This window comes from Ammospiza caudacuta, chromosome 2 (genome assembly GCF_027887145.1).
Source record: "Ammospiza caudacuta isolate bAmmCau1 chromosome 2, bAmmCau1.pri, whole genome shotgun sequence".
NCBI lineage: Eukaryota > Metazoa > Chordata > Aves > Passeriformes > Passerellidae > Ammospiza > Ammospiza caudacuta.
The window spans coordinates 50,020,642-50,047,803 of record NC_080594.1 but is presented as its reverse complement, the minus strand read 5'-3'; the positions used below and the strand labels follow the sequence as shown (position 1 = coordinate 50,047,803).

At 37.3% G+C, this 27,162-nt stretch overlaps 1 protein-coding gene across 4 annotated transcripts in view; it reads right to left on the bottom strand.

Annotated features, from left to right (window-relative positions):
- The window catches only part of TNFRSF19 (TNF receptor superfamily member 19), a 57,015-nt gene extending 30,975 nt beyond the window's left edge, over positions 1-26,040 (bottom strand). The window contains exons 1-6 of one of the 4 annotated variants that reach the window (XM_058825310.1): positions 25,877-26,040; positions 25,616-25,702; positions 14,250-14,338; positions 13,574-13,684; positions 4,237-4,415; positions 1,516-1,601 (exon numbers count right to left, since the gene is read on the bottom strand). In XM_058825310.1, the coding sequence (XP_058681293.1) occupies positions 1,516-1,601; positions 4,237-4,415; positions 13,574-13,684; positions 14,250-14,315 (442 nt within the window). In that variant the 5' untranslated portion in view covers positions 14,316-14,338; positions 25,616-25,702; positions 25,877-26,040. Of the gene's footprint in view, positions 1-1,515; positions 1,602-4,236; positions 4,416-13,573; positions 13,685-14,249; positions 14,339-20,404; positions 20,515-20,940; positions 20,996-25,615 lie in introns of those variants that run through there. The other 3 variants (XM_058825312.1, XM_058825313.1, XM_058825311.1) reach the window with 3 other exon arrangements.
- Positions 26,041-27,162: the final 1,122 nt, after the last annotated feature.

Sequence of the window (27,162 nt, the reverse complement as noted above, 5' to 3'; positions counted from 1 at the left end):
TTTTTTCCAGATAAAAAAAGATTAAAAAGAGATAAAGGCAATAATACTGAATTTTCCCAGTTGAAGGAATTAAAATACATACACAGATGAAATGGCCTGGCTATACTCTGTCTAGAATAACTTCTGCAACTCATTGAATTTGAGTGATTTACATCAGTAAGTCGAGATCAGCATTTCATTCTTGGCATCAAACCCGACAGCGTTTGATATGAAGAACATTCTTTCTAAACACACTAAGATGCTGTCTAGACTACAAAAATAGTTGAACGTTTTTGAATTTACTTTCTAGGCTTATGTTATACATGGGCATGAGTTACTGCTGTGAACATTAGAACTTATTTGACTTATTCTCTGATTTACAGGCTTTGAGTGTTTCAGTCCTTAAATGTTTTCATAGATGTGGAAAATGTTTGAAAATCTGGTTTTACAAGTTTATTACCCAAAAGGCACTAAAACTAGGATGGAAAAGACAGAAGAAAGTTCAGTTCATTTGTAAAAAGACTATTAAAGCAATATATGAAATGTTGAAGAAGATGAATTATTTCATTGAAGTTAATGCAATATAAAACTATTGAAAAGTATGGATTTAATGCACAATAGTATACTCTTGGTTCTGTTTTAATTTTACACAATTAAACAAAAAAAGAAAGGATATTTATAAGAGACTGTGTGTATTTATTAAAGTAGCATAAAGTATTTCAGGACCCTGACAATTTATTCTTTCTATAAACAAATGTTCCAATTTGAACTAGGGGAAAAAAACCTCCTAAAACGTAACTTCACCGTTACAGAAACAATCAAGTAACCCCAAGATTTTCCACATAATTATTTTGAATCACATGTATTTTTTTATTTTAAAAAAGTAGACAGCAATAAACACAAAAAAGAATAGTTCACTCTTTTAAATGAATTAAAAACATGATGCAATGTAGACCACCAACAGTCTTGGAAGAAGCGGTAACAAGGCTTCTGCTACAGAATAAAGAGGTTCTCTCATTTTGAAGAGACTCTAATTCTCTCATCGGCAAAAAACAAATAGACAAACCAATTACTTACTTCCTTTTAACAGTATACAAGAATATAAAGTTACTGTCTATATTGTTCTCTCTCACCGTAACCATAGTATAAAAGTTATTTTTAAACGTATCAACAAATACCTTTTTGGGTGTCAGGAAAGGATACTACCCTACCTGACAGTTATCAGAGGGTCTAGGAAGATTGCTTTTCTTTTGGCATTAACACAGAAATTAAAAAATTATAAGACAAGATCAGAAGTGGAATCAAGACTCCCTGACCATGTGGTGACCATGTGGTGTGACAGGAATGTTGATCAGCATTGGACTGGCTATTTGTGGGAGTTTCTCAGTGATAGTACTGGACCTGCTGAAATGTATGAACAAAATAATTTACTAACAAGAAAATGAATTTTAAAAAGAGTTTGTGACTGTGACTATATTTTTTTTTTTTTGGCCAGGCTTTAAAGTTAAAAGAGAAAACAGCAAAACCAGCACTTACAGTGAGGCTCATAGGGAGGAGGAGGATCACCACAAGGAACACATTCCATGTCTTGAAAGCCTCCAAGTTTAGTCTTCCTATAAAATCTAGAAGATAGCAGAATGTGAAAAAATAGTTAACCGAAACAAATTACTATTCCTCACAAAATAATTCAGGTGTTTTAATAAAATCTTCTATAATTTCAAGTTTTGTCGATCTGTGTCTCAATGCAAACAATCAGGAAACAGAAGAAAATAAAAGTAAACAGAAGTACAGTACCTATTAATTAATAGGACAAGACAGATTGAAAATAAATAGGAGGAAAACATCTAGATCTGTTAGTCCAATCTTATATTCACAGAAGAAAAACAGTTCTGGAGATTTTGGACAGAAATCAATATCCCATTTTCCACACAGATCACAACATACATTAATGACACGCATTAAGAACTTATCTTATGCAGGCTTAGTTACATGTCTAAAAACTAAAAATGAAGTGATTGATCTATATATTACAAGGTAATTATCACCTCTAAAAATATATAACAGGCTGGATATCAGTGACATTTTATTTAAAGACCCTTCAAGAACTTTAATACTGAGCTAATGTTTGAAGATCATATTGACTACAGAGACTGGCAAAACCCTACATTCCCAATCAGGGAACAAGAGTAGCACCAAAGAAAAAGCAGAACTTTATAACGCTGTATTTCAAATTTTTATGTATGACATCCTCTAAAGAACTTACCTACAGCCTCTAATCAAATAGGTCTGTCTGTCTTTCAACCATTCATTAGTAGTAAGACAGAATCAGCAGTAGTGGCCTGTTCAAGATGAGTACACGTAGTGGTAGTGGCACATTAAATAAAAGGTGCCAACTCTACTGATGTTATATTCCTAACACTGCAAATGCCATTAAAGTATTTTATCAGATAATGCAAACAGCTTTCCAACTGCTCAAGAAACTCCCACTTCATCAATGTGAACAGAAACAGATCCACAGGCTGCAAGACTGAAGGGGTCACTGTGATCATTTACTCTGAACAGAATATGTTAATATTTGTTTCTAGCTGACATGCTCACTGTAGTATTTTGAAGCTGAACAATAGAGAATGGCACGTTGGAAACCCATGCAAAACAGAGATAAATAAGACTGCTGAGAGGTAAAACATCAGTTAAACTATTTGGTTAACCTAGCTGTACCCTCCATTTGTTTGGGCAGCATCTAAACTGAAGGACAGGTATGAATGGTGGTGTGTTTAGAAGTTCTGTTACTCAAAATATCCAGACCAGGGGTCCCATGACTAACCTTGCCATGGCCATGTCTCCCTCCCTCCTTCCTCCTGTTTCCAGCTATGCTGTCAGAAAACTCAGGTTGTGGAAGCAGCTCTCATTTTAAAACATACTCAACATACCTATCTAGGAGGCATTCTTGACTGGAATACTGAGAAGCATTCCCATGTCCTCCAGCTTAGCTTTACCTTTAATTCATGTCCTAATGTGGCTTCTCTTTTAATCCTTTCTCATCTTCCAAAATTCAGCTTACATTGTTTACAGAAGAAGAAAATCATCTCCTTGCTGACAACCAAGTAAGCCCTGCAATAATTATATATTAATATGCTATAAGAGCATTGATCAATGTACCATGTGGCTGCAAGTAGTACTAAAAGTGGTTGTGGGTAACATCTATAATGCCTGGGGCTGCACCCTCTTGTACAGTGACTTAAGCTAAGATTAGCTACCAAACCTGTACTAAGTACTTTTAAATGAGGAGGTTTCACCTCTAGCTTGAGAAGGAGTAATGGCAGAAGCTTCAACAGTTCAGGTATTTGATAGCTGGCATTAAAAAAAAAAAAAAAATATATATATATACAAATAAAAAAGAACAGCTGAAATATAGATACTAAACAAATGTATGAATTTTTTAGCAAGTCTGAAATATATATTCTGAAAATACAAAGACTGTTACAGTTTCAAATCAGTTCTCATACACTATTACTGTCAGCTAAATTACTAGTTCAAAAAAGCAACAAAAATGTCTTTTTACAAATTCATGGCAGGTGTTTATAATATCAGAACTTGGCAACAATGGAAAGAATAGCTTTTTAGAGATCTTAAGATTTAATAGTACAAACAGAGAAAATTAGTAACAGAATTTTGGGATGACTGGACAACAAATGAAGCACAGTTCTTGATTTATAACAGCAGTTTCAGCAAACAATTCTTTCAGATTAATTTATGATTTTCAGCTAGGATCATGCTTTATGAATTTTAAAGAAAAGAAAGGTGAAAGAAATATCAGAAAGTAAACCACAGCCACTGCTTTTGACCTAAGAATCTATGTGCATGAGAATTATTAGGCATTGACCAAAGGGTGGAAAAAAATGCAAGCAAATAATGTGATAATTTTTGTAGAAGGTAGCAGTGTATGTTTTCAAATGTTTAAATGTTTATAACAATGAACTAAATCACCAGTAACACTGTTTGAGGTATTTTGCTCAGGCGCTGTACAGACAATACTCTCACAGACCAAGTAGGTAATTATCAAACCATTTTTGTAGATAATTACTCCTGCAATTCACAAATTCTGTGCTCAGATAATACAGTAAAGCCAAGATTAGAACATAGGACCTTCATACATATACAAAGGGTACCAACATTTATCCAGAAAACATGAACAAGCAATTTTAATGTAAATCAGGTTAGAATTGGTTCAAGTCTCATCGTCAGAAATGGTCTTACCCTGGTAAACAGTCCCCACATAGTGCATTGCTGGTGGCAGAACAGTTGGCCTTCTGAAACCTGTTAACCAAGGCACAATCCAGACAAGGCTTGCACTTCTGAAAGCCCCAGTCTTCCTTGAATCTGTTTGGCCGGCATGTCATGCACTGCGCATCCTCCCCGTATCCAAAGCCGCATTCCTGCAGGGATTAACAAGCAACAGCAAGCTATTCAGTCATTGAAAGAGTGAACAAGAGGAGAATGCTGGGATAAAATGAAGACCTGGTGTAATTATTACTGAGAGTAGGTCTTTCTCTAGACAAAAGCCAGCCTTTCAGCAAGTTCAAATGTGTCTTCCACTGCTAATAATCTCCCTTACTTCTATAAGTAATACTTAGTCATCCACTTTATTCATGAAACCACTGTGTATTTGAATGATAAAGGGCTTCAAGGACTCCCACAGTTTCATTATTACTAGCTTATGGTAGAATTATTGAGCTGTCTGTTTTTTAATTAGGTCAGTCATGTGAAAGAGAAGAAACTGGGACAAGTGAAGTATGAAGGCACTTACTCAGTTACAAAAACAGCAAAGAAGCACTTTGATATTAAGGTTCATAGCTAAGGCGAACAAAGTTAATTGCCAAAGAGAGTGCACTGATCTTCAAAAGCTTAGGACTTCTGTTACCAAATAAACCAGAGCTGGCTAATGACCATCAGCTAGGCATAAAATGTTGCTTAGCCAAGAAGAATGTCAAAAACTCAATCCACTACAGCTCTCACAGTTCTCAAACTGTCAGAAAAGTTTAATAGATCTGCAGATCACAGGGGGCACTATATTTTACTATACAAGTAATGTTGTTATAGTTGGTTATTTCTGCCAAATTTAGCAGTTTAAAGGCATTATTTCCATTAATTTGCAAAAGGGCACCTAATACAATGGACAAGCTGCAAAGATAAACACTGAGCCATATGTAAAATTTTGGGTACTGAATCCTATGAATTCATTACCAAGAACTATCAATCAAGAGTTATCAAGTTACTGGGAGCTGCTATTCCTTCCAAATGTCCTATCAATTTTGCTTGGTACTTTGAAGTTTGGTTTGATGTATTAGTGATACACCACAAAACTGCAAGGGGAACACAACAAATTGCCAGAAAGAATTAATTAGGAAAGGCACAATATGGGGACCTTGCTCTTCCATTTTCAGTGGAAGAACAGGGCATCTTCCCAGTGGGAAGCTGCAGGAAATCTTCAACTAGGACAACTTCAGAGGAGGTTTCCACCAGTTTGATGCATATAAACATGCATGTGTGTGATGCATATAAAAAACTTTTCCAAAGTCACCAACCTAACCAAATCTGCTGTAAAAAAGAAAAGCTTTTAAACTTTAGAAACACTCAGATTCTCCAAGATCCAATACACTTGGATCTTCCAAGGCTTTGTGCTGAGAAAGCGTCTATGGGAGGAGCTTTGTGATCAAGCTGGCCAATAGGCCTCTAACCTGAAATGATAAAGTAACAATAAAAACTTCAGATGCATTTTACAGGACATTCTAAGAATTTCTAATTTTCCTTTATGTTAAGAATAAACTTTAATCTCCTCTGAAGAACAGCCCTGAAGTATGCAGAAAATGAACAATTTATGAAAGCAACTACTAAAAGATAGTAAAAATAGATCCACAAACTTAGTCAATAATTTTTAGTTTTTGTTTTGCTTTCTTTTAGCTAAAATGTAGCTTATTACTACTGAATATTTTTCAGACCAAGGAGCAGACAGGCAAATCATTGCAGTTAGTAACAAAACCAAAGACCTTACAGTTTCATGCACTGTACAGCACGGTCCTCCTGTGATATACTAGGACCATATTAAAGCTGGTAGGCATAAAGTTTTAAAAAAATATAAAAACATTTATTTTCTTTTTTTTTTACTTATTTCAGATATAGAACATTTTACACAATTTTATTTCAAATTGACAAGTTTCTACCAGGAATCAATGCCAAAGCAATGTCAGTTTTAGCCTATCTTCCTGTGTTAATTTTTACACTTGATTTCATTTATGTACTTGTAAAACTGTATACAAAGCTACATGATTACCACCAGGGACTGGAACCAGACAAACTTGTGTTAGATTTTGCACTCCCTAAGTCTAAATAAACTTTTTCATTGAATATCATTAATCTTTAACACACTCTTTCTAAATACCTACTCCTTCTAGTTAGCTTATCCAAACAGTAGCATTATGGAATATATTATACCACTCAGTTAAACCATTTACATTTGGATCTTTTGATAAATCACTTGGAATCACGTCCTCCCAAGTCCTATCAAACTTTCAAATATAAGGCTTGAATTAACTTAATTATTTTCCTCTCCAGACTACCTTTGAGGCTTTGGATCAAGAAACAAGCAGGAAGCAAAAGTTAGAATTAAATGCTTTCACTCACTGGCCCAAACAGAGTAACCAAACCTGAGTAAATTGTTTCTAGATCAGATCTGCTTTGCTACGGCTGGATGTATGGACATATCCTAGTGGTCCTTTGCATCATTGAATGGTTTACTTTAAAGCTATAAAAACAGTGGATGCAACATAAAGAAATCTTCTGCCCAAGGAATTTACAGTCTCCCATCTTTTCAAAGACAGTTTCTAAGTCCTTGCCAGGAATTCCACAGATACCAATTCATAACAACTAAAACTTTAAGTATGTACTTTTTCTGTTCACATAATATTTGAGGTAGTTAACTGCCTGGCAGGTGCAAATAAATATTTAAGCTTGTAAACCAGGCAGAACTTCAAAAAGATCTGTACTTATAATTAACCACATTCCCCAAACTGAAGGATATGATTTAGATGATGGATTCAAACACTTTGAAATCTTGGACTTCATAATTTAGCAGTCCAGCAAAGATACAAACAATTGACTGTTCATTTTTTATCAGTGCATGTGCAAAAGTGATGTGCACCAGTTTTTTCTGTGTTCTATTTAAAAAACTGGCAAGTTGTATGGCTGATGAGATCTGAATAGTTCCCAACTCCCCCTCATCCTCTCCATTCTCCCACTCTTAACTTTAAAAGAGAGCTCATATCCTGTGGCATTTGAACTTAGGACTGTAGAAAAGAGAAATAAAATTTGTAATAGCAATCAGCTAGATTTAAAAAAAAAAAAATTTTATTTTTGTGCCAGAAAAAAAAAAGCACAAATAAATACTGCCTTTATTTTTGCTGTTGCAAAGCTTTCTGTGAAGAACACTTAGCACACTCCTCCCTTTCTACTTTCCCTTTACAATGAATGAAATTTTTCTCTCTCAAAAGACACAAACCAATAAACTCAAACACTCCTTTAGAAAACTGAATTCAAGTTAATTACAAAAAAAATCTTCAAAATTCAAATGCACCACAATTTTCTTGATATCTATACAGCTTTCACTACCATGGTAATGTGCCATCTCTTGACCTTTAACTTAGGTATCTCCAGAACAACTCTGTTCAGAAGTGTTTCACTGAGGTATCAAGTGGGGTGACTGGTCAAGGCTGCCTAGGAATCTGCAGCAAACTAGTTAACCAAACTCATAATTCTGCTTCTAGATAAAAATATTAAAAGCACACAATAATGCAGACACCTATTCAAGAACTACCTGGCCACTGTTAAAGTTTTATTTCACTATGTACTACCCAAACATTGATCCAGACAGAATTACTATAAAGGGTACTGGAGTTAAGTGGTATGGTTTTTCCCTAAAAGTTGAATCCAACACAGACAGTAAATGAAGAGTAAATTAGATTTTAAACATTATTTCAATTAAAATAACTTCAAATTTCATTTAAAAAATGCTTTCAGGCATCATTAAGATCATAATCTGCAAGTATATTTTAGAATTGTTTCTAGTCCCACTGATTATCCACAAACTATGCAAATCCCTAGACAACACAGCCAAAGCAGTTCCACTTATGCCATAATGATTACAAGAATACTTGGTATTCTCAAGAAAAAGTCTATCAGGCATTAAGACACTTAATTGGTGTTGGGTTCATGTAACAGGCTGCGGCACTACGCTGGTGCTGGGAAATGAAGGTTTTCCTAATACCTTTGAGTACATGGCCTTTTTAAATAGCACACAGTTTTAGCTTCCTAAAGTACCTCAGGCTGTGGGTCAGCCTCATCTAGAATCCAATAATGAGCTGGATCTATCAGCAGAAGTCTCTGAGCAGGACAGGCTGTAACAGCATGCTGCAAACATCAGGCTTAGCTGCTGTGTCAAAGTGCACAGCTAGGGTCAGAAAAGTTTCATTCTCAGTGAAGATGATTTGACATGCCTACATGCAGCTGCTCCAGTTTCCAGAAACACATGCTGGCCTCTCCTGAGCTGAGATCTGGCAGGCTTCCTCACAAGCAGCTCTCTTGCTTTGAAAATTTAAGAGCGACTGCAAACGTGGCAGCAGCTGCTCTCGGTGCCTTCACTGGGACAGCTCACCAGTGGCAGCACAGCACACTGATGTTCTTGTGTCAGGACTGTCACATCCAGGAGAAGCTTCAAACAGTACCTGCCTGTTTAATTCACAATTCCTTTTTCTGAGACAACCTGCAAGTCTTCTCTTTCCTCATCACACACCTGGTACAAGGAAGCAAGCTGTGACACACAGCCCCACCTCAGCAACCACCAAGCTGCCCCTGTCCCACCAGCTGTCTCTCAGTGACACTATTTATCATGGCTCACTTGATGGCACTGCTGGCTTCAGGCACTCTCCATTTTACCTCTTGGTTTCTATTCCTTCCTTGACATTTATTGTCCGCAGTGCACTGGCTCAGCGGATAACTTTAAAAAAATGGTGGTGAAAGGACTGGAAGGACTTCAATTCTGTACTTGAACATCTTTAAGAAAATGGCTGAAACATGAACTATGTCATTTTTTTTTCTGCATTAATTGTGATTGGTATAAATTTCAATAGTATATAAGGCTTGATTTATTTCAGAAACATATATAAGATAGGATGAAATGCTGTTACTATCAAGCCAAACCAATGACTATTCAGGCACTGGTAAACTGAAGCCACTTAAAGAATAAAAGGTATTAAATTATTTCTGCTTAACTATGTGAAGCTTTGCTGTCTACTAAATGAATGAGAAACGCAATAATGCTGAGCCACATGAAGCAAACTCTTCCTTCTGAATCAACACAACCATTTCAGTCTCCCACCCCAGAAGAAAGCACTGCTTAACAAAAAAAAGAAAAAAAACCTGAAAAATCGAACAAAAATCCCCAAACAAAAAAACAACATGAAACAAAGACTGCCCACACTGAAAACTAAGCTAATTCAGTGATTCAATGGCTTCACAAACATTACCAAAGACATGTTTATGAGAAGAAAAGGCTATACAGAGATTTTTTTAAATTAACAAATAGAAACAAAAAAACATGGGAAGCAGCTTTCACTCTCTTTCCCATCAATTCTATTGATACAAGAATAAAGCTTCCTTTCTTCTGATGGCAATATGTTAAAAGTACTTAATAAAGATACAATTAACATAAGTGATCAATGGATTTTAGTTCTAAGCTAATGTAACATTGCAGCATTGTTATTAGAACAGCATATAGGCAATCAGAAAGGAAAAGCTGCGGGTGGTACTATTACTTTCTCACTTGAAGGAAGAAAAATTACTTTAAAAACATTTTTGAAAAAGTGAGCCCATTAAACTGTCACAGCAAAAGCTGAAAAGAATGGTCTAGATTCTGAATTAGTTACATGAAATAAGGCTGATTTTTTGCTGGTTTTGTTTTGTTTCATGCTGTCAAGGGTGTCCGAAGTTGCTTACCTATACAGGAAGGTCAATCCAATAGACTGAGCATTGGTTTGCAACCAAAATTAAAAGACTCACCATTGAATCACAGAACAGACAGGTCAGAAGGAGCCTTGAAAGAACATCTGAAGCAAACACTCATGGGTCAGGGACCTGAGCTGATCTGAGATGATCTAGCACCCTGTCCAGTTGCATCCCAGAAGCTCCCAGTGATGGGGACTCTAGGGAGATTGTTTCAGTGAATGAATGCTCTCACTGTAAAAAAGAAATTCCCCTGGTACAATTTGTGCCCATCACCCTTTGCCTTGTCTATATGGTGCCTTGTGAAGAGAAAGCTTCTGTTACACACTATGGCCTCTACCAAAATAGTTCTACCAAAATAGTCCTGCATTACCACAGGCAAGTTGATTTATGTTAGTGTCTCATGTATAAATTGAGAAAGGGCAACAGAATTCCCCTCATTTAGAAAGGTGAAATGCTCATAGAATATAGCAACAAAGACAGATATATCTAACTGAAGTTGTAAAAATAAGTATACACACATATATGGAGTCTGTACAGCTGGGTTTTTGCCCTGTATTTCTGTAAAGTCATGACAAGAAAGAAAACTACATATTTAGATTGTAACTGAGGTAATTTCTCATACACAAGGTGATAAAAGCTGGGTTTTTGCACTCAACCATACAGGCTGATGTGTTTTGTTACAAATATAAAAATGAAACCTGTCTGTCAATTGCTTAAAACACTAAGGGAGAACTGAACCAAAATCCCCACCACTAACATTGCATTTTACAATACACTTAGACACACAATCATGCTGACACATCCAGCAGTATATCTAGTTTTAGGCAGGAACACTAAATATTCAACAGGAAAACTGACATATTATTAAGTGTTAAGAAACTGTTATTAAACTGTAGCATTATTATATCATTGTTTTCTCATATGTAAAAAAACCAAGCAAACAAAACTTCTCCTGGGCTGCAAGTTACTTCAAGTGTATCATTAAAGGCCTCTTCCCTTTGCATTTTGACCTTTGACTTTACATATTTGTTGCTTCAAGCTGTAGTTCTGCATGACTACTTTCAACCACATTTCAGTTACAGCCACAGCATCACATCCTTCACTATGATTCACAGAAAATTGTACCTCTATTTATACAGGAAATTATAATTCCAATCATTTAGGTTTGAACAAAATCTGTTATTTCATTCTAGTATAAAAGAAAAATATTTTTGAAAGCCTATTATTGTCTGCGACAAGTAATTGCTTACATAGTGAAATTAACCATCATTCCTATTTTCAAAAACACCAAACTAGTCCTAGAAGAATCAGGACTGTAAACAAAAAACCTATCAGTTTTGTAAACAATCTGTAAACTAACAGACTGTAAACAAAAATAGGTGAAGCAAAACCATAACTTCAATAGTGTACTACTGCAAACTATAATCTTGTTTAGTTTAGCAGTTCTTTATTAAATTGAGTGTAATTACTGAGGGTCTGAGTTTTTATGCTTTTGGGTTTTGTTTGCCGACTAGTTAAGTATATTGTCTAACTATATAAATGCACATAGTACTGGCCCACTGTTACAAAGTGACATATTTACAAGTGCCTTTATAAATTAAAACACCCCCTAGAACATCTCAAATTTAAGGCCACTCTGAAAAACTCCAAACTAAACCACATCCATGTCATAAGTCATGTCTAAATCTCTGCTTAAAGAGCATTGCTTGTATGACTAAACCTTAACTAATGCTGCCCACCATACAAAGGGATTCCCACTAAAGTGTGAAACTAAGTATTTCTGTTAATGCACTGAACAATCACCACAGGGGGTCAAGCGATAGAGAAAAGGTGTCACTCAGTTTCAGTAAATCCCTTCAAATCTCACACAAGCCACAATACTTAACTTGTGCTTTTTTTCAGAGCTGAACATAATAGGAACTACAGAGCCATAAACTGAAACTGAACTTTTCTTTTTCCCCTGCAGTTTGAACACACATACACACCAAACTTAGTAACGGTTCATGTTAAAAAATTTTCAAAACAAACATTTCAAATTCCCTTAAACACCCTAAATTCCACCTTCAGCATCCTTTTCACACTCTCAGTAGAAGTACAAGACAGAGTCTGCCCTTCTGCATGCAAATGGAATGCTCTTTATGGCCCCACCTCCCAGGTGCGATCTGACTGCACAGTTATGTTAGGGTCACACTCCGGCAATGGGCAAGATATGGGTTTAGAGCTGGACACTGCAGAAAGGGTTTTCCACATGCATGGGTCTTGGTAGGTCTCCTCACCCTCCTGACACCACCCTGCACTGTTCTTTGCCTTACCATCCTCAGGTTTCTGGCAGGACACTCCTGCTCCCTCAAGACATCCAATCTCCCAAGACACATAACCCATTTTGTTGCCCCCTTCATCTCCAGCAGCTGAGTTAATGAATACCAACATATTCCTCCCTTTCAGCTATGTTTTCCTTCATTGTTCTCTATCCCTGCTCATGCACAGCACCTACTTTCTCTGAACTGAAAACAACTAAGATCCCCCTCGTGACTTGCATTCAGACTTGGAATTTTGTTGAAAATTTTGCCAAGTGAACTTTCTATTCTACTGAATCCCAGCCCATAATCACAACCAGCATTCATCTCTGTTGATTCATTTCCACTGTCCTCAAATCCTAGTACTTCAAAAACTTTTATGGGGATTTGCTTTTGCAAGAACTGCAATTGTTATAAAAGCAAAATGCAATTGCCTAAGATTCACAATAGTATTTCCTTCTCCATGAAATCAAAAAAACTTCCTATGTGCTTTCTAAATACTATCATGTATTTGTCTGGCCTCAACTTTTTCAATTACTTTTCATGGCATAAAGATTAAAATTAGGTTTATAGCATTTTTAATGAATTGTAAAACAAAGAAATTGTTCAAGCCTGACTTGAATCTGGCTTCCTAAAGTGCTCCAACCATAGACCTAGTGAAAACAGAACAATCACCTATTTCCCTCCTGTTCTAAGGAACTATATTAGCTCTCATTTGAATCTTAATCTGTATTTTTTTTTGTATGACCCATTCTATTAAGACAAAAAAGTCATATATAAAATATCTAAACTTTGTCACCCAAAATCCAGAACCAATTGTGAATGCCAGCACTGTAAAAATTAAACCACTCCATGTCAGCACTTGGTTTGAAATTAATCACTGGTTTGAAATTAATTTTTCACATTCTTTTCTACAGAGTAAGGTTATGCAGTCTTAACTCCCGGAAAAAAACTGTGGTTTTTCCCCCTTTGTAGTTTTTCCCCTCCTTTGTTGTTACCTTTAAAACAATCATTTGAAAGCCCATCCAGATGGTATTGCCTACTTTATTAGTCGCATCATCATTTTCTGAACTGAGCATTTTATAAAAAATGAAACAGATAACATGGTTCTTGAACAACTGCAGAAGGCTCAAATGCCAAAAATGTACATATTTTAATGTAAGTACAGATATCCATCATTTTAGATCAAATACATAAATGCACTTATCAGAAATAAATTCAAGAAAGCATGATTTCCTTACCTTTGAGAGTTCCATTCCAGGACCACATTGTTTGCAGAGGATACAGTTTCCAGTCTGGTCCCTAAATTCTTGCTCTCTGCAGTCTCCAGTCTCGCAAATTACCTTACTTAGCTAAAACACCCAAAACAACAACAAAACAAACAAACAAACAAAAGTAAATTCATCAAAATATACTAAATCTGAGAAATAAATCCATGTTTTGATCTTAAAAATAACTTTCGGAATTATTAATTACCCTTAGTTGTACACCAAGCCAGAATTAAGTACACTGAGTAGGCAAGGTAATTGCGTGCTGTGCCACAATCTATCCATAAACTGAATACTCCAAGCATCTAAACTATGTACAGCACACTGGAGTAAGAGATGGCCACCTCTGAAGTGAAGCAGCATCACCTCCACAGCACTATATTCACTTACATTTTCTGTTCTAGTCCACTCCTTCATACATGAAGAGGCTCACAAGGTAAAATTTTGTAATTGTGTATGAGGAGGAGCCAGAAATTATATGAATTAGTGGACCAAGCTTAAGCTCACATCAATAAAATGTGTAAGCATTGTCTGCATGCAGCATTTGAAGACTTTTAGTGTTAGTAGTAATGTGTAAAACAAAAGACACAGCTTCTTTGTCCAGTACAATTTTTTCAACATGGGGGAAAAATATTAATCTTTAACTTACCAAATACGCTAGTAAAATGACAAGCACCTTCAGTTTATCATCTCTTTGTAATCCTTTACCATCCATTTCTTGAGATTAAACCTTTCTCCCTAGAAAAATATAAAAAGGAAAAAAAAATATTATATTTACATTGTTTAAATTGCAGAAGTCATGTGTCCATTGTACTTCATGATACTTGGCATGTCAAAATACAATCTGTCAATGCCATTAACATTTTCAAATGGATTTCTGGAAGATGCTAAACAACAAACATATGCTTTAAAAATCATATGCCTTTTGAAGACAAAACACAAAGTTTCTCTAGCTTTAAATCTCAAAAGAAGAGAGTCTTAACTGGCTATCAATCCAGATTACAGAAGATCAGCATTTATTAATCTAACATCCCTAACATATGTTTCTTGCTTGTAAAACACTCAACTAAGTATGTGATCAACAGACAAAAATAAATTTCTTCAAATACACCATGTTGTTTTTATCATTTAAGAGCAGAGACTGAAATGAAAGGATGGAAGCCAACACAAAAGGAAAATACCAGAGAAAAATATTAAGAATAATCACAAAATGCTTTCCAACATGGAACTACTGCAAGCATAATATGCTTTCAAAAATATACAACCAGAATGAACAAAAACTATAATAAACACTCAATTCCACATTTTACTGCATGAATACCCTAGTTAACAAATTCTAATCAATAAGAAGAAAGTATGCTTCAGTTACTATTGATATTTTTAAGAGAAGCTGTATCTTGAAGTGTAAAAAGAGGAAAAGTCTACTAGAAAGAACAGAGCAGGTAGAGATGTGTCAGACAGCACTCCACAGGAAAGCCAACATGACATTTTTATGGTTATTTCTCACTTAGTGATGGCAATGGTCTATGGGCCAATGACAATTACCAGATTAAATGCATGTCAGCATAGGTAAAAAAGGAGACGTGGTTTCAAGAAATGTGAATACATACAGATATAGTATTTGACATAGGTTTCTTTTTTAAGGCTGAGGGAAAAAAATTATGCAAGAAACATTAAATGGAAAAATCTCAGAAAAAATTCTGGATGACCAAAACACAACTTCATGTAAAAAGCACTGTAGGACAAATAGAAAAATGAAAAAGGAAAGTCAACAAATTTTAAAAGTTCTGAAGTCATGGGAAGCTGACAATTCTAATGCTGAAAAAAAATCAGGGATGCACGAACAAAACAATTTCTAGTAATAGCAAAGAGCAAACGGTGGACAGAGACAGTAAAAATATTGTTAAGAGAACTCAGAAATTTCAAGAAACGTTTCTCATCTGTTTTTAGAAACATAGAAAATGGGTAAATACACACACCATACATTATATCATGTACTGGCCAACAAGTAACCAAATCTTTTAAGTAAAACCAGATTAGATAAGAGACAAATTGTGACACTTTGCACCTCAGTAACCTTGAAATAATTATCAAGTCTTAATTTTGATCCTGTTCAATTTTGCTGTTCATTCTCTTTGGAATGCTACAGAAATTCAAGAGTAATATATGAAGAAATGAAAAAATAACTTAGAATCATCATACAATAAATAAGGCTACACTGCATTACAGAAAAGCAGTCCTGTAAAACAAGCTTGACTTCACGTGATTCAGAGAAGACAAGACAGAAAAGCTAGAAGTTTAAGAGTTAAATTAAATAAACTGGTTAAATACTGATCCAAAGAATCATGCTGAAATTAATGGGACTTGGCAGGAAAATCCCCATTAACTTTTTTATTTCACGTAATTCTGTTTAGTGGAAAAAATAAATACTTCATGTGCTTTCTTAGTTGCTATAGGACTTAAAACTTTACAGAAGTGTGAAAGGGAAATAAAGTTGTAAACATAATTGAATTTCTTAGATTTGAATGACAAGTGATTATTCCAAGTCATATGATTCCTTAATAATTAAAAAATAGCTAAACCATAATTCTAATGCAATTATGACCATCTATAGAATACTACCAAAACTTCAAAACCAGAATTCTTCCTAAGGTTAAAAGTAAGTTTCATTTTAAGTTTCAATATTTACTTTTGCTTCTGAAAGTAGATGTGTAACATATCAAAAAGAAACTGACAATTGTAAAAATTGTATATTTTTGTGTCAAGTTTCACATTGAATTTTCAATACAAAAACTACTGCTGAGCTGTAATAAGCCTAATGATCTAAAATGTGGAGCTGTAACATAATCTAAGAGGCCTATTTTTTCTCTGCAAGCCGCCTGAAGCACAGAAAAAATAAAGCAAATTAGGACAGCCCAATTAACTGCCCTGCAGACTAATTATCTACAATAAAACTACATTAGCTTAATGTAATCCAGGTATATTATACCTTTTCTCTAATACACAATAACTTGAAGATTTAATATTAAAAACCAGTATATATACAACTTCAAAATCAATACTGAAACAAAGCTAATTACATATTTTCATCTTTTAGTATTCTGGAGTCACAATGGAATAAAAATTAAATGCCAGTACAGAACAAAAAGCAATATTAAAAATCTTGCTGGTCATGCTGAATCTTGTATTTCAGTTTTGGAATTGCCCTATCTGTTATAAGATGATCTTCTTATAGCAAGTATCTCAAAGACTTTTAGAGCGTAAAAAGCACATGGCAAACCATCCTGTACCACAATACATTTTGTACACTTAGGTGTGAAATTTGATTGCAGCTGTGAAATATTCTTTATTTAAAAGAAAAACTACTGCCTTTATAACAGTCTTGGCAAGTCCAATCACCAGGAGTTCCACAACCCAGAGTAAATTTTTAAAATCAAGTGTTTTATTACTGGCATCAAACTAGCAAGGACTTCTCCAACTTACCCAATGCTTGACTAAGGTTCAGTTTTTTGACTGATCATTACAAGTTTCATGAGATTTTACAGCTTTAAGCCTATAATATATCTTCTATATAACAAGTCTTCTATGATCAATAAAGATTCCAAAAGAGGCTTGCAGGTGTATGGACCTTAAACTTCAGAGCACTTCAGCAGCACGAAAACACATTTAAATAATTTCAGCAGACGTGTATGAATGCCTGTGGTACTCTATCGTGCCATCATTGCATCCATTGTCACCACTCCTGCCAAAACAACACCAAAGACTCTACACTGACTAACGTGAGAGAGAAATGAGCCAGTGTACAAGAAATAACAGTTGTTAAGAGGACAAATAAAATAAGATGCTTCTTTCATGACAACGTTTTGATAAAAAAAATTGAAAGGCACCTTAATAACTCAATATATTGAGTGCAAGTCCCAGAGGAGAGATAACTGTGTCAGCTACATGTTTCCTGCTTCAATCTCCAGTTTGGTAAAAAGCCCTGCTTGAAAAGCAGAGACTGCAGCACTTAATAATAGGCTGCCATTGGGCGAATTTCTTCTCTTATGACATCAAATGGCATTATACTGATGTCTGTTGGACACTAGTCATTCACCTCATGCTTTCAAGTAAGAGGTTATTAGAAGATTTTTGCCTCTAAAACACGTGTGAGCAAACAGAGGTTCCATACCTTTAAAGACTATTTGCTCTTGTCCAGATACTGATATTAAACTGAGTTCAGTTATACTCAGTTTTATTAGAAGAAAGAAGTCTGTGGACAGAGTTTTTTGAGGTCACTAAATCATTCCAAATACATCTTATTAGGTTAACAATAATGTGCTTGCCTAAAATACTCAGGGAAAAGCAATCATTACTGGTAATGTACTGAACTCAGGAGAGGGAACTTGCATTAGGAAATGTAGTTGCATAATTTTAAGGTCATTTGGGGGCTACTATGCATATATATAAAGAGGGCAATATCAAACATGTAATAAATGTATTGTGGAAGTAAGAACTTCCAGCCTTTGAAGGTTATAGAATCCATGGCCCTCTAAAATTTACTCCTACATTTACCAGCTTGCTTGAATAGTACTCATCATTTTATTTCAAAGTCCATGTCAGAAAAATATGTCTTTTTTCTCTCCAAAACACTTCAAATTTCCCCATGAAAGACACACCACCTCAAGAACCAAAGCAGCATGACTAAATGATGGCCGACTAGCAGGTTTCTCAGACACAGAAGCATCCAAACTTTGAAGTTAACATCATCCATTTTCTAAGGGAAACTTTAAAAATGGTGAAGACTTCCAACTTCACATTGACTTAACTTGAAGTTGTGAATTCTCAGTTAATGCACAACCAGGTCTCTGAAATTTCCTGTATTTGATTTGATATTTTTACTTGATGACCACTTTTCACACACTCTATAACACTAGCAGAGTACTCTGACAAGTTCTGGGTGAGAAAGAGGACTGAAAATATAATCATTTTATCTTGCCAACAGAGGTCTGTGGTATCCAACAAACAGGGTCTCAGCTCCTTTCTAACCACCTACTTCCCACCCGCAGCTGTCAACTGCGCGCAATAAAACAAGGAGTGGCAGATGGCTTCAGCAGAGTCAGTGCCCCAGGGGAAGGAAACAAGAGAAGGGAAAGTACTCATGCTGCTGCAATGACAAAGACAAAGCAAGGGAGCAAGTTAGGGACAAGAACTTCCACTACAGAGCTGCACATTGTTATTTCTGTCTCACAGGTCTAGGACACCTTCCCCTTACACCCTGCCCACAACCCTTGTAGTCTTCCACTTTATGAAGTAAATGAGGTCTTGCCTGACCACATTTGCTCCAAGTTTTCCAAGAAATGTGGAGGAAAAAACTCCATACTGTCAGTTAGGACACATTCGTCACATTAAATATCACATTGAAAAGATCTGTAATTTACAATCCTGCCATACCATGAAATATACAACATTAGGCTGCTATGGATTTATTTCTAATTTTGTAAAGACAGAGGTAATAGATTAAAGTTAGAACCTTGCTGGTGATCAAAACCACTTAGATGTATTTTTGGGGCTGAGGGAAATGAGAAGAAAGGCCCATAAGACACAGCCAGGAAATATTTGTGCTGCTTCTGAGTACCACACACTTCAAGTTACGTTAATTAAAGTACTTGTCTTTACAGGAATAATGGTGATAAAGCAGTTTATCATTTGTGTTCTTCAACATATCCAGCTTATCATTAATTAGATATTAGACTGAAATAGTGTTAACAAAGGTGCAATGTGGCAACATTTTTCCTACACATAAACAAAGCATTTTAGAGGATCAGAGCCTGTGATTCACACAAGAACTCCCACTCTCACCAAAGCTGATGAGCCTACTCACACAACATCAAAACTGTGGTGAAAAGAATGCTGCTTCTTCTGTTTAACACATCTCACCCATCTTAAGTTCTAGGAGACACTGGTTTGCTAGATGAAAGCTCAGTGTCAAGATGAATTTTTACTTTTGTACTCAGATATGTGAATAAGTAATACATTGAGAATGCCAGTATTATATTCATACTTCACTTACACCAAAATATACGAATAGTTCTTTTTCAAAGTAATTTTTAAGGATCATGAATTAGAAAGCATTGGGCTGGTTAATATACCTTACAATGGTGCAATGCCAATATGCTACATTTATCAAGTCAGCCTTGAGCAATTTTGGATGGCATGCGATGTCTTAACTACCACAGACATGAGTTACTTTCATTCACACCATTCTCTTTTACTAGGATTGCAAGTTGTTGAAAGTGAGAAAAAGTGACTTATTACCTCCTTAACTGACATTTTAAGCATCTTACTAGTAAACTAATAAAGAAGCTTACTTCTAGGTCGAAAAGAAACAAACAAAAAAACTCCCCCAACAAATCAACCAACCAAAAACAACAACAGAAAAACCCACTCCAAAAACCCAACCCTCTTGTCTTACAGTAACAAGCTCCCAGGTAACACACCTAAGTACCTAAGTAACTGGCTTTACACCTGATGGTGAAGGTGTGCTTGAAAGAGATTATGCAGTAGTTAAGAAACCTACCTACAGACTGAGTCAATTTGCCATTACTCATATTAAATGCTACTGGACCACTTTGTAAACTTGATAAAAGCATCCTTCTAAAGTAGTTGTAAATATAAAGGTGGTAAATAAGTATTTAGACTTTTCACAAATATCAGGTAAAGCTTTTGGTCCAAGGTCAGATTAAACAGGGACAGGAAAGGAAGTCAAACAATCAAAACCTTTTCAATAAACCGAACTGTAATTGGAGCTTTTAAACCTCTTACCAGCCAAAAGAAAAAGTGGGGAGCTCCTACTCCTCCAACTCCAGCTCTAACATTGTTTGAAGCAAACAGCAGCTTATTAATGCAGCAGACACGAGAAGCGCTCGCGAACATGAAAGCCCGGCTCTCAAGGGCTTTTTGTTCGCCGCGCTCCGGGGCGTGGAGCAGCCACTCCAGGGCTGTCGAGACCTGCAGAACCCACCACCACCACCACCACCAGCAGCTCCGTGGCTGCGCCGTGCCCCGCGTACCCACCGCGCACCCACCGCGCGGGCGGCTCGGAGCGCCGGAGCCGGAGCGGCCGCGGGGATGCAGGGCCCGGCCGAGCCCTGCCCGCGGCCCCGCCGCCCCTCAGCCGGCGCTCTCCGCGGGGCTCGCTGCCCTCACCGAGCCCGCTGCCCTCACCGAGCCCGCCGCGGGCCCCAGGGGCGAGCGGGCGGGCGGCTCGGTGCCAGGCGGGGCGGCGGTGCCCGGCCAAGCCCCCGGTGCCCCGGCGGAGCCGCCGCTTCCCCCGCGGCCCGGCTGCCGCACGCACCCACCTGCCACGGCCGGCCCGCAGCGCCTCCGCCGCCGCCCGCCCGCGACGGGCGCCCCGTCACCCCGGCAACGCCGCCCCGCCCCGGGCTGTCAGCTGAGCGCGGACAGCCAATGGATGGATGGATGGATGGATGGATGGATGACAGATGGATGACAGATGGATGACAGATGGATGGATGGATGGATGGATGGATGGATGGATGGATGGATGGATGGATGACAGATGGATGGATGGATGGATGGACGGATGGATGGATGGATGGATGGCGCCGTGCGTCCATGCTGGGAGGGGGTGAGTGGGGGAGTGTGCCCCCTACCACTGGTGCAAAGCCAGGATGAATTGCAAGTGAGGGGCTGGTGTCCCTTTTATCCCACCAGGAGGACAGGATAGCAGCGCACTCCTGTGCCCACCGCTGCTTCCAGATGCTGCCCAGTGTTGGGACTGCAGCCTTGGCGTTGCTGATCCCCATCAGAGGGAGCTCAGGCTTGTTTGTGGCTGCTGGGATGTTCTAAAGGTACTGGCTCTTGGCCACTGTTCAGGTGAGTGTACAATGAATCCTTGTAATTCAGCAAAGCCCTTTCCACCTCTCCTGCCCAAAAAGCATGACAGAGGCTTTCTGATAACACACTGCAAATTCTCCTTTCTTGAGTAGCTTTTTCTTCCTGCTAGCTCAGAGCCTGAAATATTCTATCCATTCTGCAGGTAATAAGTTACCCAGCTGTAAGCACAGTGCCAATACCAAATGCAAGTATCCATGAAGAAATGGAGAAATCCAGCCCTTCAAGGACAGTAAATTATTCATAGTCACTAGGCTGGGTGTTACTGCCACTTACTGTGACACAAATTAGGAGCTTTCCTGAAGTTAGTGATGCTCCAACATTGGTGAAACTAGTCTTGAAGACCTTGGTAAAAGTACTGCTGCTGCAAGGATTTCAGGTTATTAGTTTTACTTCTAATGAAAAAGTTAATGATCCACTTACAGTCTAGACAACTGTATGGACACACAAGGAACAGGGTTAGGCTCTGAAAAAATGAACATACTGGGAGGTAAAGCATTTTCAAATAAACAGAAATTTTGGATCTCCTCACCAAAAAAGTTTGAAGATCACCAGCCAAAGTGCTTCTCTAAAAACAAGGAGTGCTTATTGAAATCCAGCAAGTTGTATGCAAAGAGAGAAATGACTGCTGCAAAACTAGTTGTTTCCAATTATAAAACCCAAACAACTCTGAATGTACAGGGGTTTTCTTGTAATTCTCTTCTGAAGGGCCTTCAAAGAAGAGCTTTGCTTCAGGACCCTTGCCAGGAGGAGCTCTGCAAGGGGCTGGAATTTCAGCCAGGAATGGCATGCTGCGGCGCAACAGCAGCGCATCTGTTGTGAATAGCAGCTGCTGCACACCACTGAGCACTGCACACTGTCTCACTATTTACTGACAATCTTTTGTGTGTTATCTGTTTTCTGGAGCCACCAGTGAAACTGTTGCGTGAGTTCTTCTTAGTAGAATCATCATGTGTGTTTCAGATACTTGTTTTAAAGCAGTATAGTTAGACAAAGGTATTAAAATATCTCAGATTTCTTGAAGTGTTGACTAAACACTCAGGATTACCATATAAAGAAACATTAAGACTTTCATCAGACAGTGGGTTACTATGCTAATGAACTCAGAGCAACGTGTTGTCTGTAACACTGAAACTTAAACATTTAAGTCCTTGTTGTAGCATGTAAAATCTTTCCTCTAAATGTAAAATGGATGAGTTAGTTCCATTCATCATTGAAAGGTATTGAAAATTGTAGAGTTTACATTGTTTTAAATCATGATGCTTCTCAGGAAATTGAAGAAGTGAATTGTTCAAACTAGTACAGAGATTCTCACTATAACAGAGAAAGCAAAAAAGAAATACTTGGAAAGCAGTTTCAGCTGACCCCTTTGATAAGACTAAGTTGCGTGACATATCTGATGTGGAAGCAGAAATTGTACAGCAATAGGAAGTTGTTATCTCCATATCTCAAATGCTAACACAGTTCCCCCAGTCAACTGTGAGATAGATCTACTCTTGTTATGACAGCTGTTGGAAACTGATGTCAGTATAACTGTGCAATGTCTTTTGATAATCTTAACTATTACAAACCTTAAAATATGTTTATGATGTTATCTAAGGCACACTGTTTGAAAATGGATCTATTTATAATCAGAAATTGCTCAAGCTATTTTAATAAAAAAATCATACACTTGGGAGTTTCCTAGTCAGATCTGCTTGAAAAAGCATTGTGAATTTTTTGTTTCTGAAGGCTTAAGCCTGAGGATTAATTAATGTTTATACAGCTCTTAGTAAAAGCAAAGTTACTAGTGCCAAGAATTATTACTATTTAATCTTTAAAAGTCAGATCAATGACAGGCTAAACTGTCAGAGAACTGCTATTTAAAACAACAAAATTTGCTGAAAATCCTCTTCCCACCATGCTTGAATGTGTTCAAGTGTGCTTTCATTTCAGCCTCACTTACATACAGACGAGCAAAGATATTTTTCAGCTTAATTGGGTTGACGCCCATCTTTGTTTAAATATCTGGCGGATTACCTAAAATCCTAGGGGCTTTTTACAAAATTTAAGAACACTTTGTTTCTTAAATGCATTTTCAGGGCCTAAATGTTGCAAATAATTATCTATACAAATCCTACTCAGCAGTGTAATCTATCTGATTAACCAGTATTTCTCCTGTGTGCAACTTCACCCATTTGTGTGATAGGTCAGACCCTTGTAGTGATAGTTTAATTGCATTAGACTTGTACAGATATTTTTACTTCTGAGGAAAAAGACTCCTTGTGTTATTTTTTAAAATTTGCTTCCCTTTCTACTTTACACCAAGCAGAGGTAAAGTTTAGAAACAATTTTCCTCAGAAAATAGATGTACGTATTGGACAGCAAGCAACAAGCAAGAGGGGACTGGAAAGGCAGAGAAGCTCAACAGCAAAGCATAGAATTAATAAATAGAGCCATCTTTCCAGGGTTACAGGAACATATTTTAGCAAATCATTGCGACTTAGGGAGAAATACTACATTTTGCTTTGGCTATGCCTTAAATTATATTCTTTCTTGACAGCTATACACATATTATTCATACAGTGCTAATTACTTTCCTTATAATATAATTGACTTGTTGAGTAAGAATGTGAATTAATTGGTGGCATGGAAAACTAAGTAATTCCAAGTCAGGCCTAGTTAATCTGTATCTGGCATATTATCTTTTGATATTCAGTAAATTGAAGTTTTATATATACAAATACTGTTTTAATTAGAAGAAACAAACTTTGCAGACTGACTAATGAAAGGTATCTACATTTATCTGAAAGTGTTGATAACTTGATCTTCCTCAGATGCAAGCAGCCTGTTAAAATTTGGGTTTGCATGTTGCAATGGTGCATACTGAAATATTAATATCTTCAAGGTCCTGTGGACTGGTAGACATCTTAAAGAATAGTGTTCAAGTGATGCTTGACTGACTTTTAGTTGCAATTTCTTAATAAATGTATTTAAAATTTATATACACCTAAATTTAGACCTAAGACTATATAAGTCAGTATTACTACCCACCATTAAGACTAGATCTTCAAAGACCTCAGTATCTGGAATGTTCACAAGTCTGGTCCCAATTATGGGTTCTAAGTTCTTCTGAAAATCTAAATTATATTTAAATACTACAGAAGGAGTTTGAGTCTTATTTTAACAGTCTGACTCCAGCTGCAGGCACAGAACACTCATGGATTTGGCCCAAACCTGCACAAAGATCTGGCCCTTTAAAACTGCAAATGTGTGAATAATCCTAAACCTTCAAAAGATTGTTCCCTTAGAATGAATTTATGGAGTAGATGTCTCAAAATTTCTTCAACACAATACTTTTCATAAATAAGAGTTTGAGGAACAGAAGACAAAACACTGTGAGTGGAAATTGCATCACTGAAATGCAGCAAAACTTCTATGAAATTCAGCAAAACTAGCTGTTGGCTCTAGACAAACCTAAGATTTCTTTAATATATTTATTAAAATGCCTTAGAGGAAACTTCTATCATCAGGTCAGAAGATTACTTTTATTTTCAATATTTCATATGGTACAGCTGAACTATAATCCCTTCAAACTTAAAATAAAACCATTTCCTTTTGTGGATAGGGATGTTATGCTTATAAATTTAGTTCTAAATACTTGTGGAAGTGGAGACTTTTTTTCATCTCAAGTATGGAACTATTGGGCTTAAAAGTGTTGTCTGAAGAAGGCACAGTTTAATAAATGCACTGAGAGCAAACAAAGTATTACAGTGTGTAGGGGTTATGGTTGGTCTTTCCTCAGAAAATAAGTACTCCCCTGAGTCATGTAATACACGTATTCAAATACAAATTTACAAAACTATAGATGGTATGAATGACCAGTGCAACCCAAAACCTTATGTACCCGCAAAGCATTAAAAAAGACTGGGTTTGCTTCAGTTTTTCAATCTATTATCCTAGATAGTCTGTTCTCTATATAATTCTGCCCAAGAGCTGCAAACTAAATGCTGCATAAATTACAAACAATCTTTTGAACTTTGTACACACAATGATGTGTAGTAATATTGGTTATGTGAACTTTATAATTCCTTAAATTCTTGCAACAGAAAACTGAGAAACAACCGCAAAATTCAGTACCTGTTATCTGATGAAGTTTTCCAGTGCCAGAGTTTCTGCAGCTTAATTTCACACCGCCGGAGCTTCTGTATTAAGTGCTTTTACCTCCTTAAAAAAAAAAAAAAAAGAAAGAAAGAAAAAGAAAAGAAAAACAAAAAAGTATGTCAGCACAAGCCCAGACGAAACTCCAAATCCGGGAAAATAAAATTAACCATGCAGATCAAAGGCAGACGAGCACTGAGACCAAATGCCTGTAATCTGATCAGTGATCAGTTGCCGTACATCAAAGGCAGTGCTTTGGCGAGGAAAAAGAGCTCCTTTTCCAGCAGGTAGCTGCACTCAAATTCTGCCTTTCAGTGCTCTGCACTGGCTCTCTTCCCCCTCTCCTTGCTTGTGCTGGGAGAATGCGCACGACTCTGAAATGCTTGGGGTTGAGTGGCTGGATCTGTAGCTTTTGAGTTCCCAAGCTGTGTTGTGGATTGTGTGTTGGAAGCTTTCCCCAGTGCCAGCGGGTTCCGCTTTATCCCTTTCATCTCGCTGAGCTGCAGATCCCATGACATCATTCAATGCTGTGGGACTGGTTAGAGAGCTGTAATACAGCCTGTGGGGGAATGCAGCTGAAGAGCAGCAAGAGTTTGCATGATTTCTAATCAGGTTAGTCCATTGTAGCAAACCCAAGGCTCACTTCAAAGTCTTCACTGCATTTAAGTTTCCTCCCAAGAAGAGAGAATAGTGTAGCTAGAAAGTTTTCTTTTAAAGATCCTTTATAATTTTGACTGCAAAAGGAAGTTACAGTCTTTCATAAAGTTCTGAAGTCAGACATGAAGGTCGGTTTGCTAGGCAGCTGTATCACACGAGAGAAACTACTTTTATCTCTTTGTCGAGATTTAAGCAGAGAAAATGGTGCATTTTGCACGCTGGCATTGGATTTTTGCACTGGCAACACCAAGCACAATAGAGCATGCTCTTAGTCTCTGGCTCACGTCCTCCCTGCTGCTTACTGTGTGGCCTTTTGCAAATCATTTTATTTGAGCCTGATTCATCCGTGGCTCATGACTCCTTTACGTAAATGAGCTGTGAAGCTGCCATAAGTAACTCACTGAAGTGTTTTTCAGTGTAAAGGCATTTTTTAGCTAGAGCAGATTTGAAGTGGTCACCACTGCGCTTCCGCAGAGGGAGGGGGAGGCTTGTGGGTCATGGCAGTGTATGGACAGACATTCTCTGTGCTGCTGCAGGTCGCAGCTCTGAGGATTGCTGGAGGGTCCTGTGTAGCCCTGGCCAGCAGGGAAATCCTCAAGGCTGCTGTGACTTTCTCCCTTGCAGTGCAGAGGAAAGGCAGAAGAAATGTACGACGAAATATTCAGTGATCTGAGGCTAAGTTAACTTTTGGCGCAGAGATTGATTCAGCCCTCTGTACTTCAGCGGCTAATAAAACATACAAATATCAAGCAGGATGGATTTTAGGGTAATCAGCCGTATTGAAGATGTTGCTGAAGTTCCCATCCACGCATACCCCATACTTTGGGCATACCACATGCGCAGATGAAAGTGATACGAGCCTGTCAACT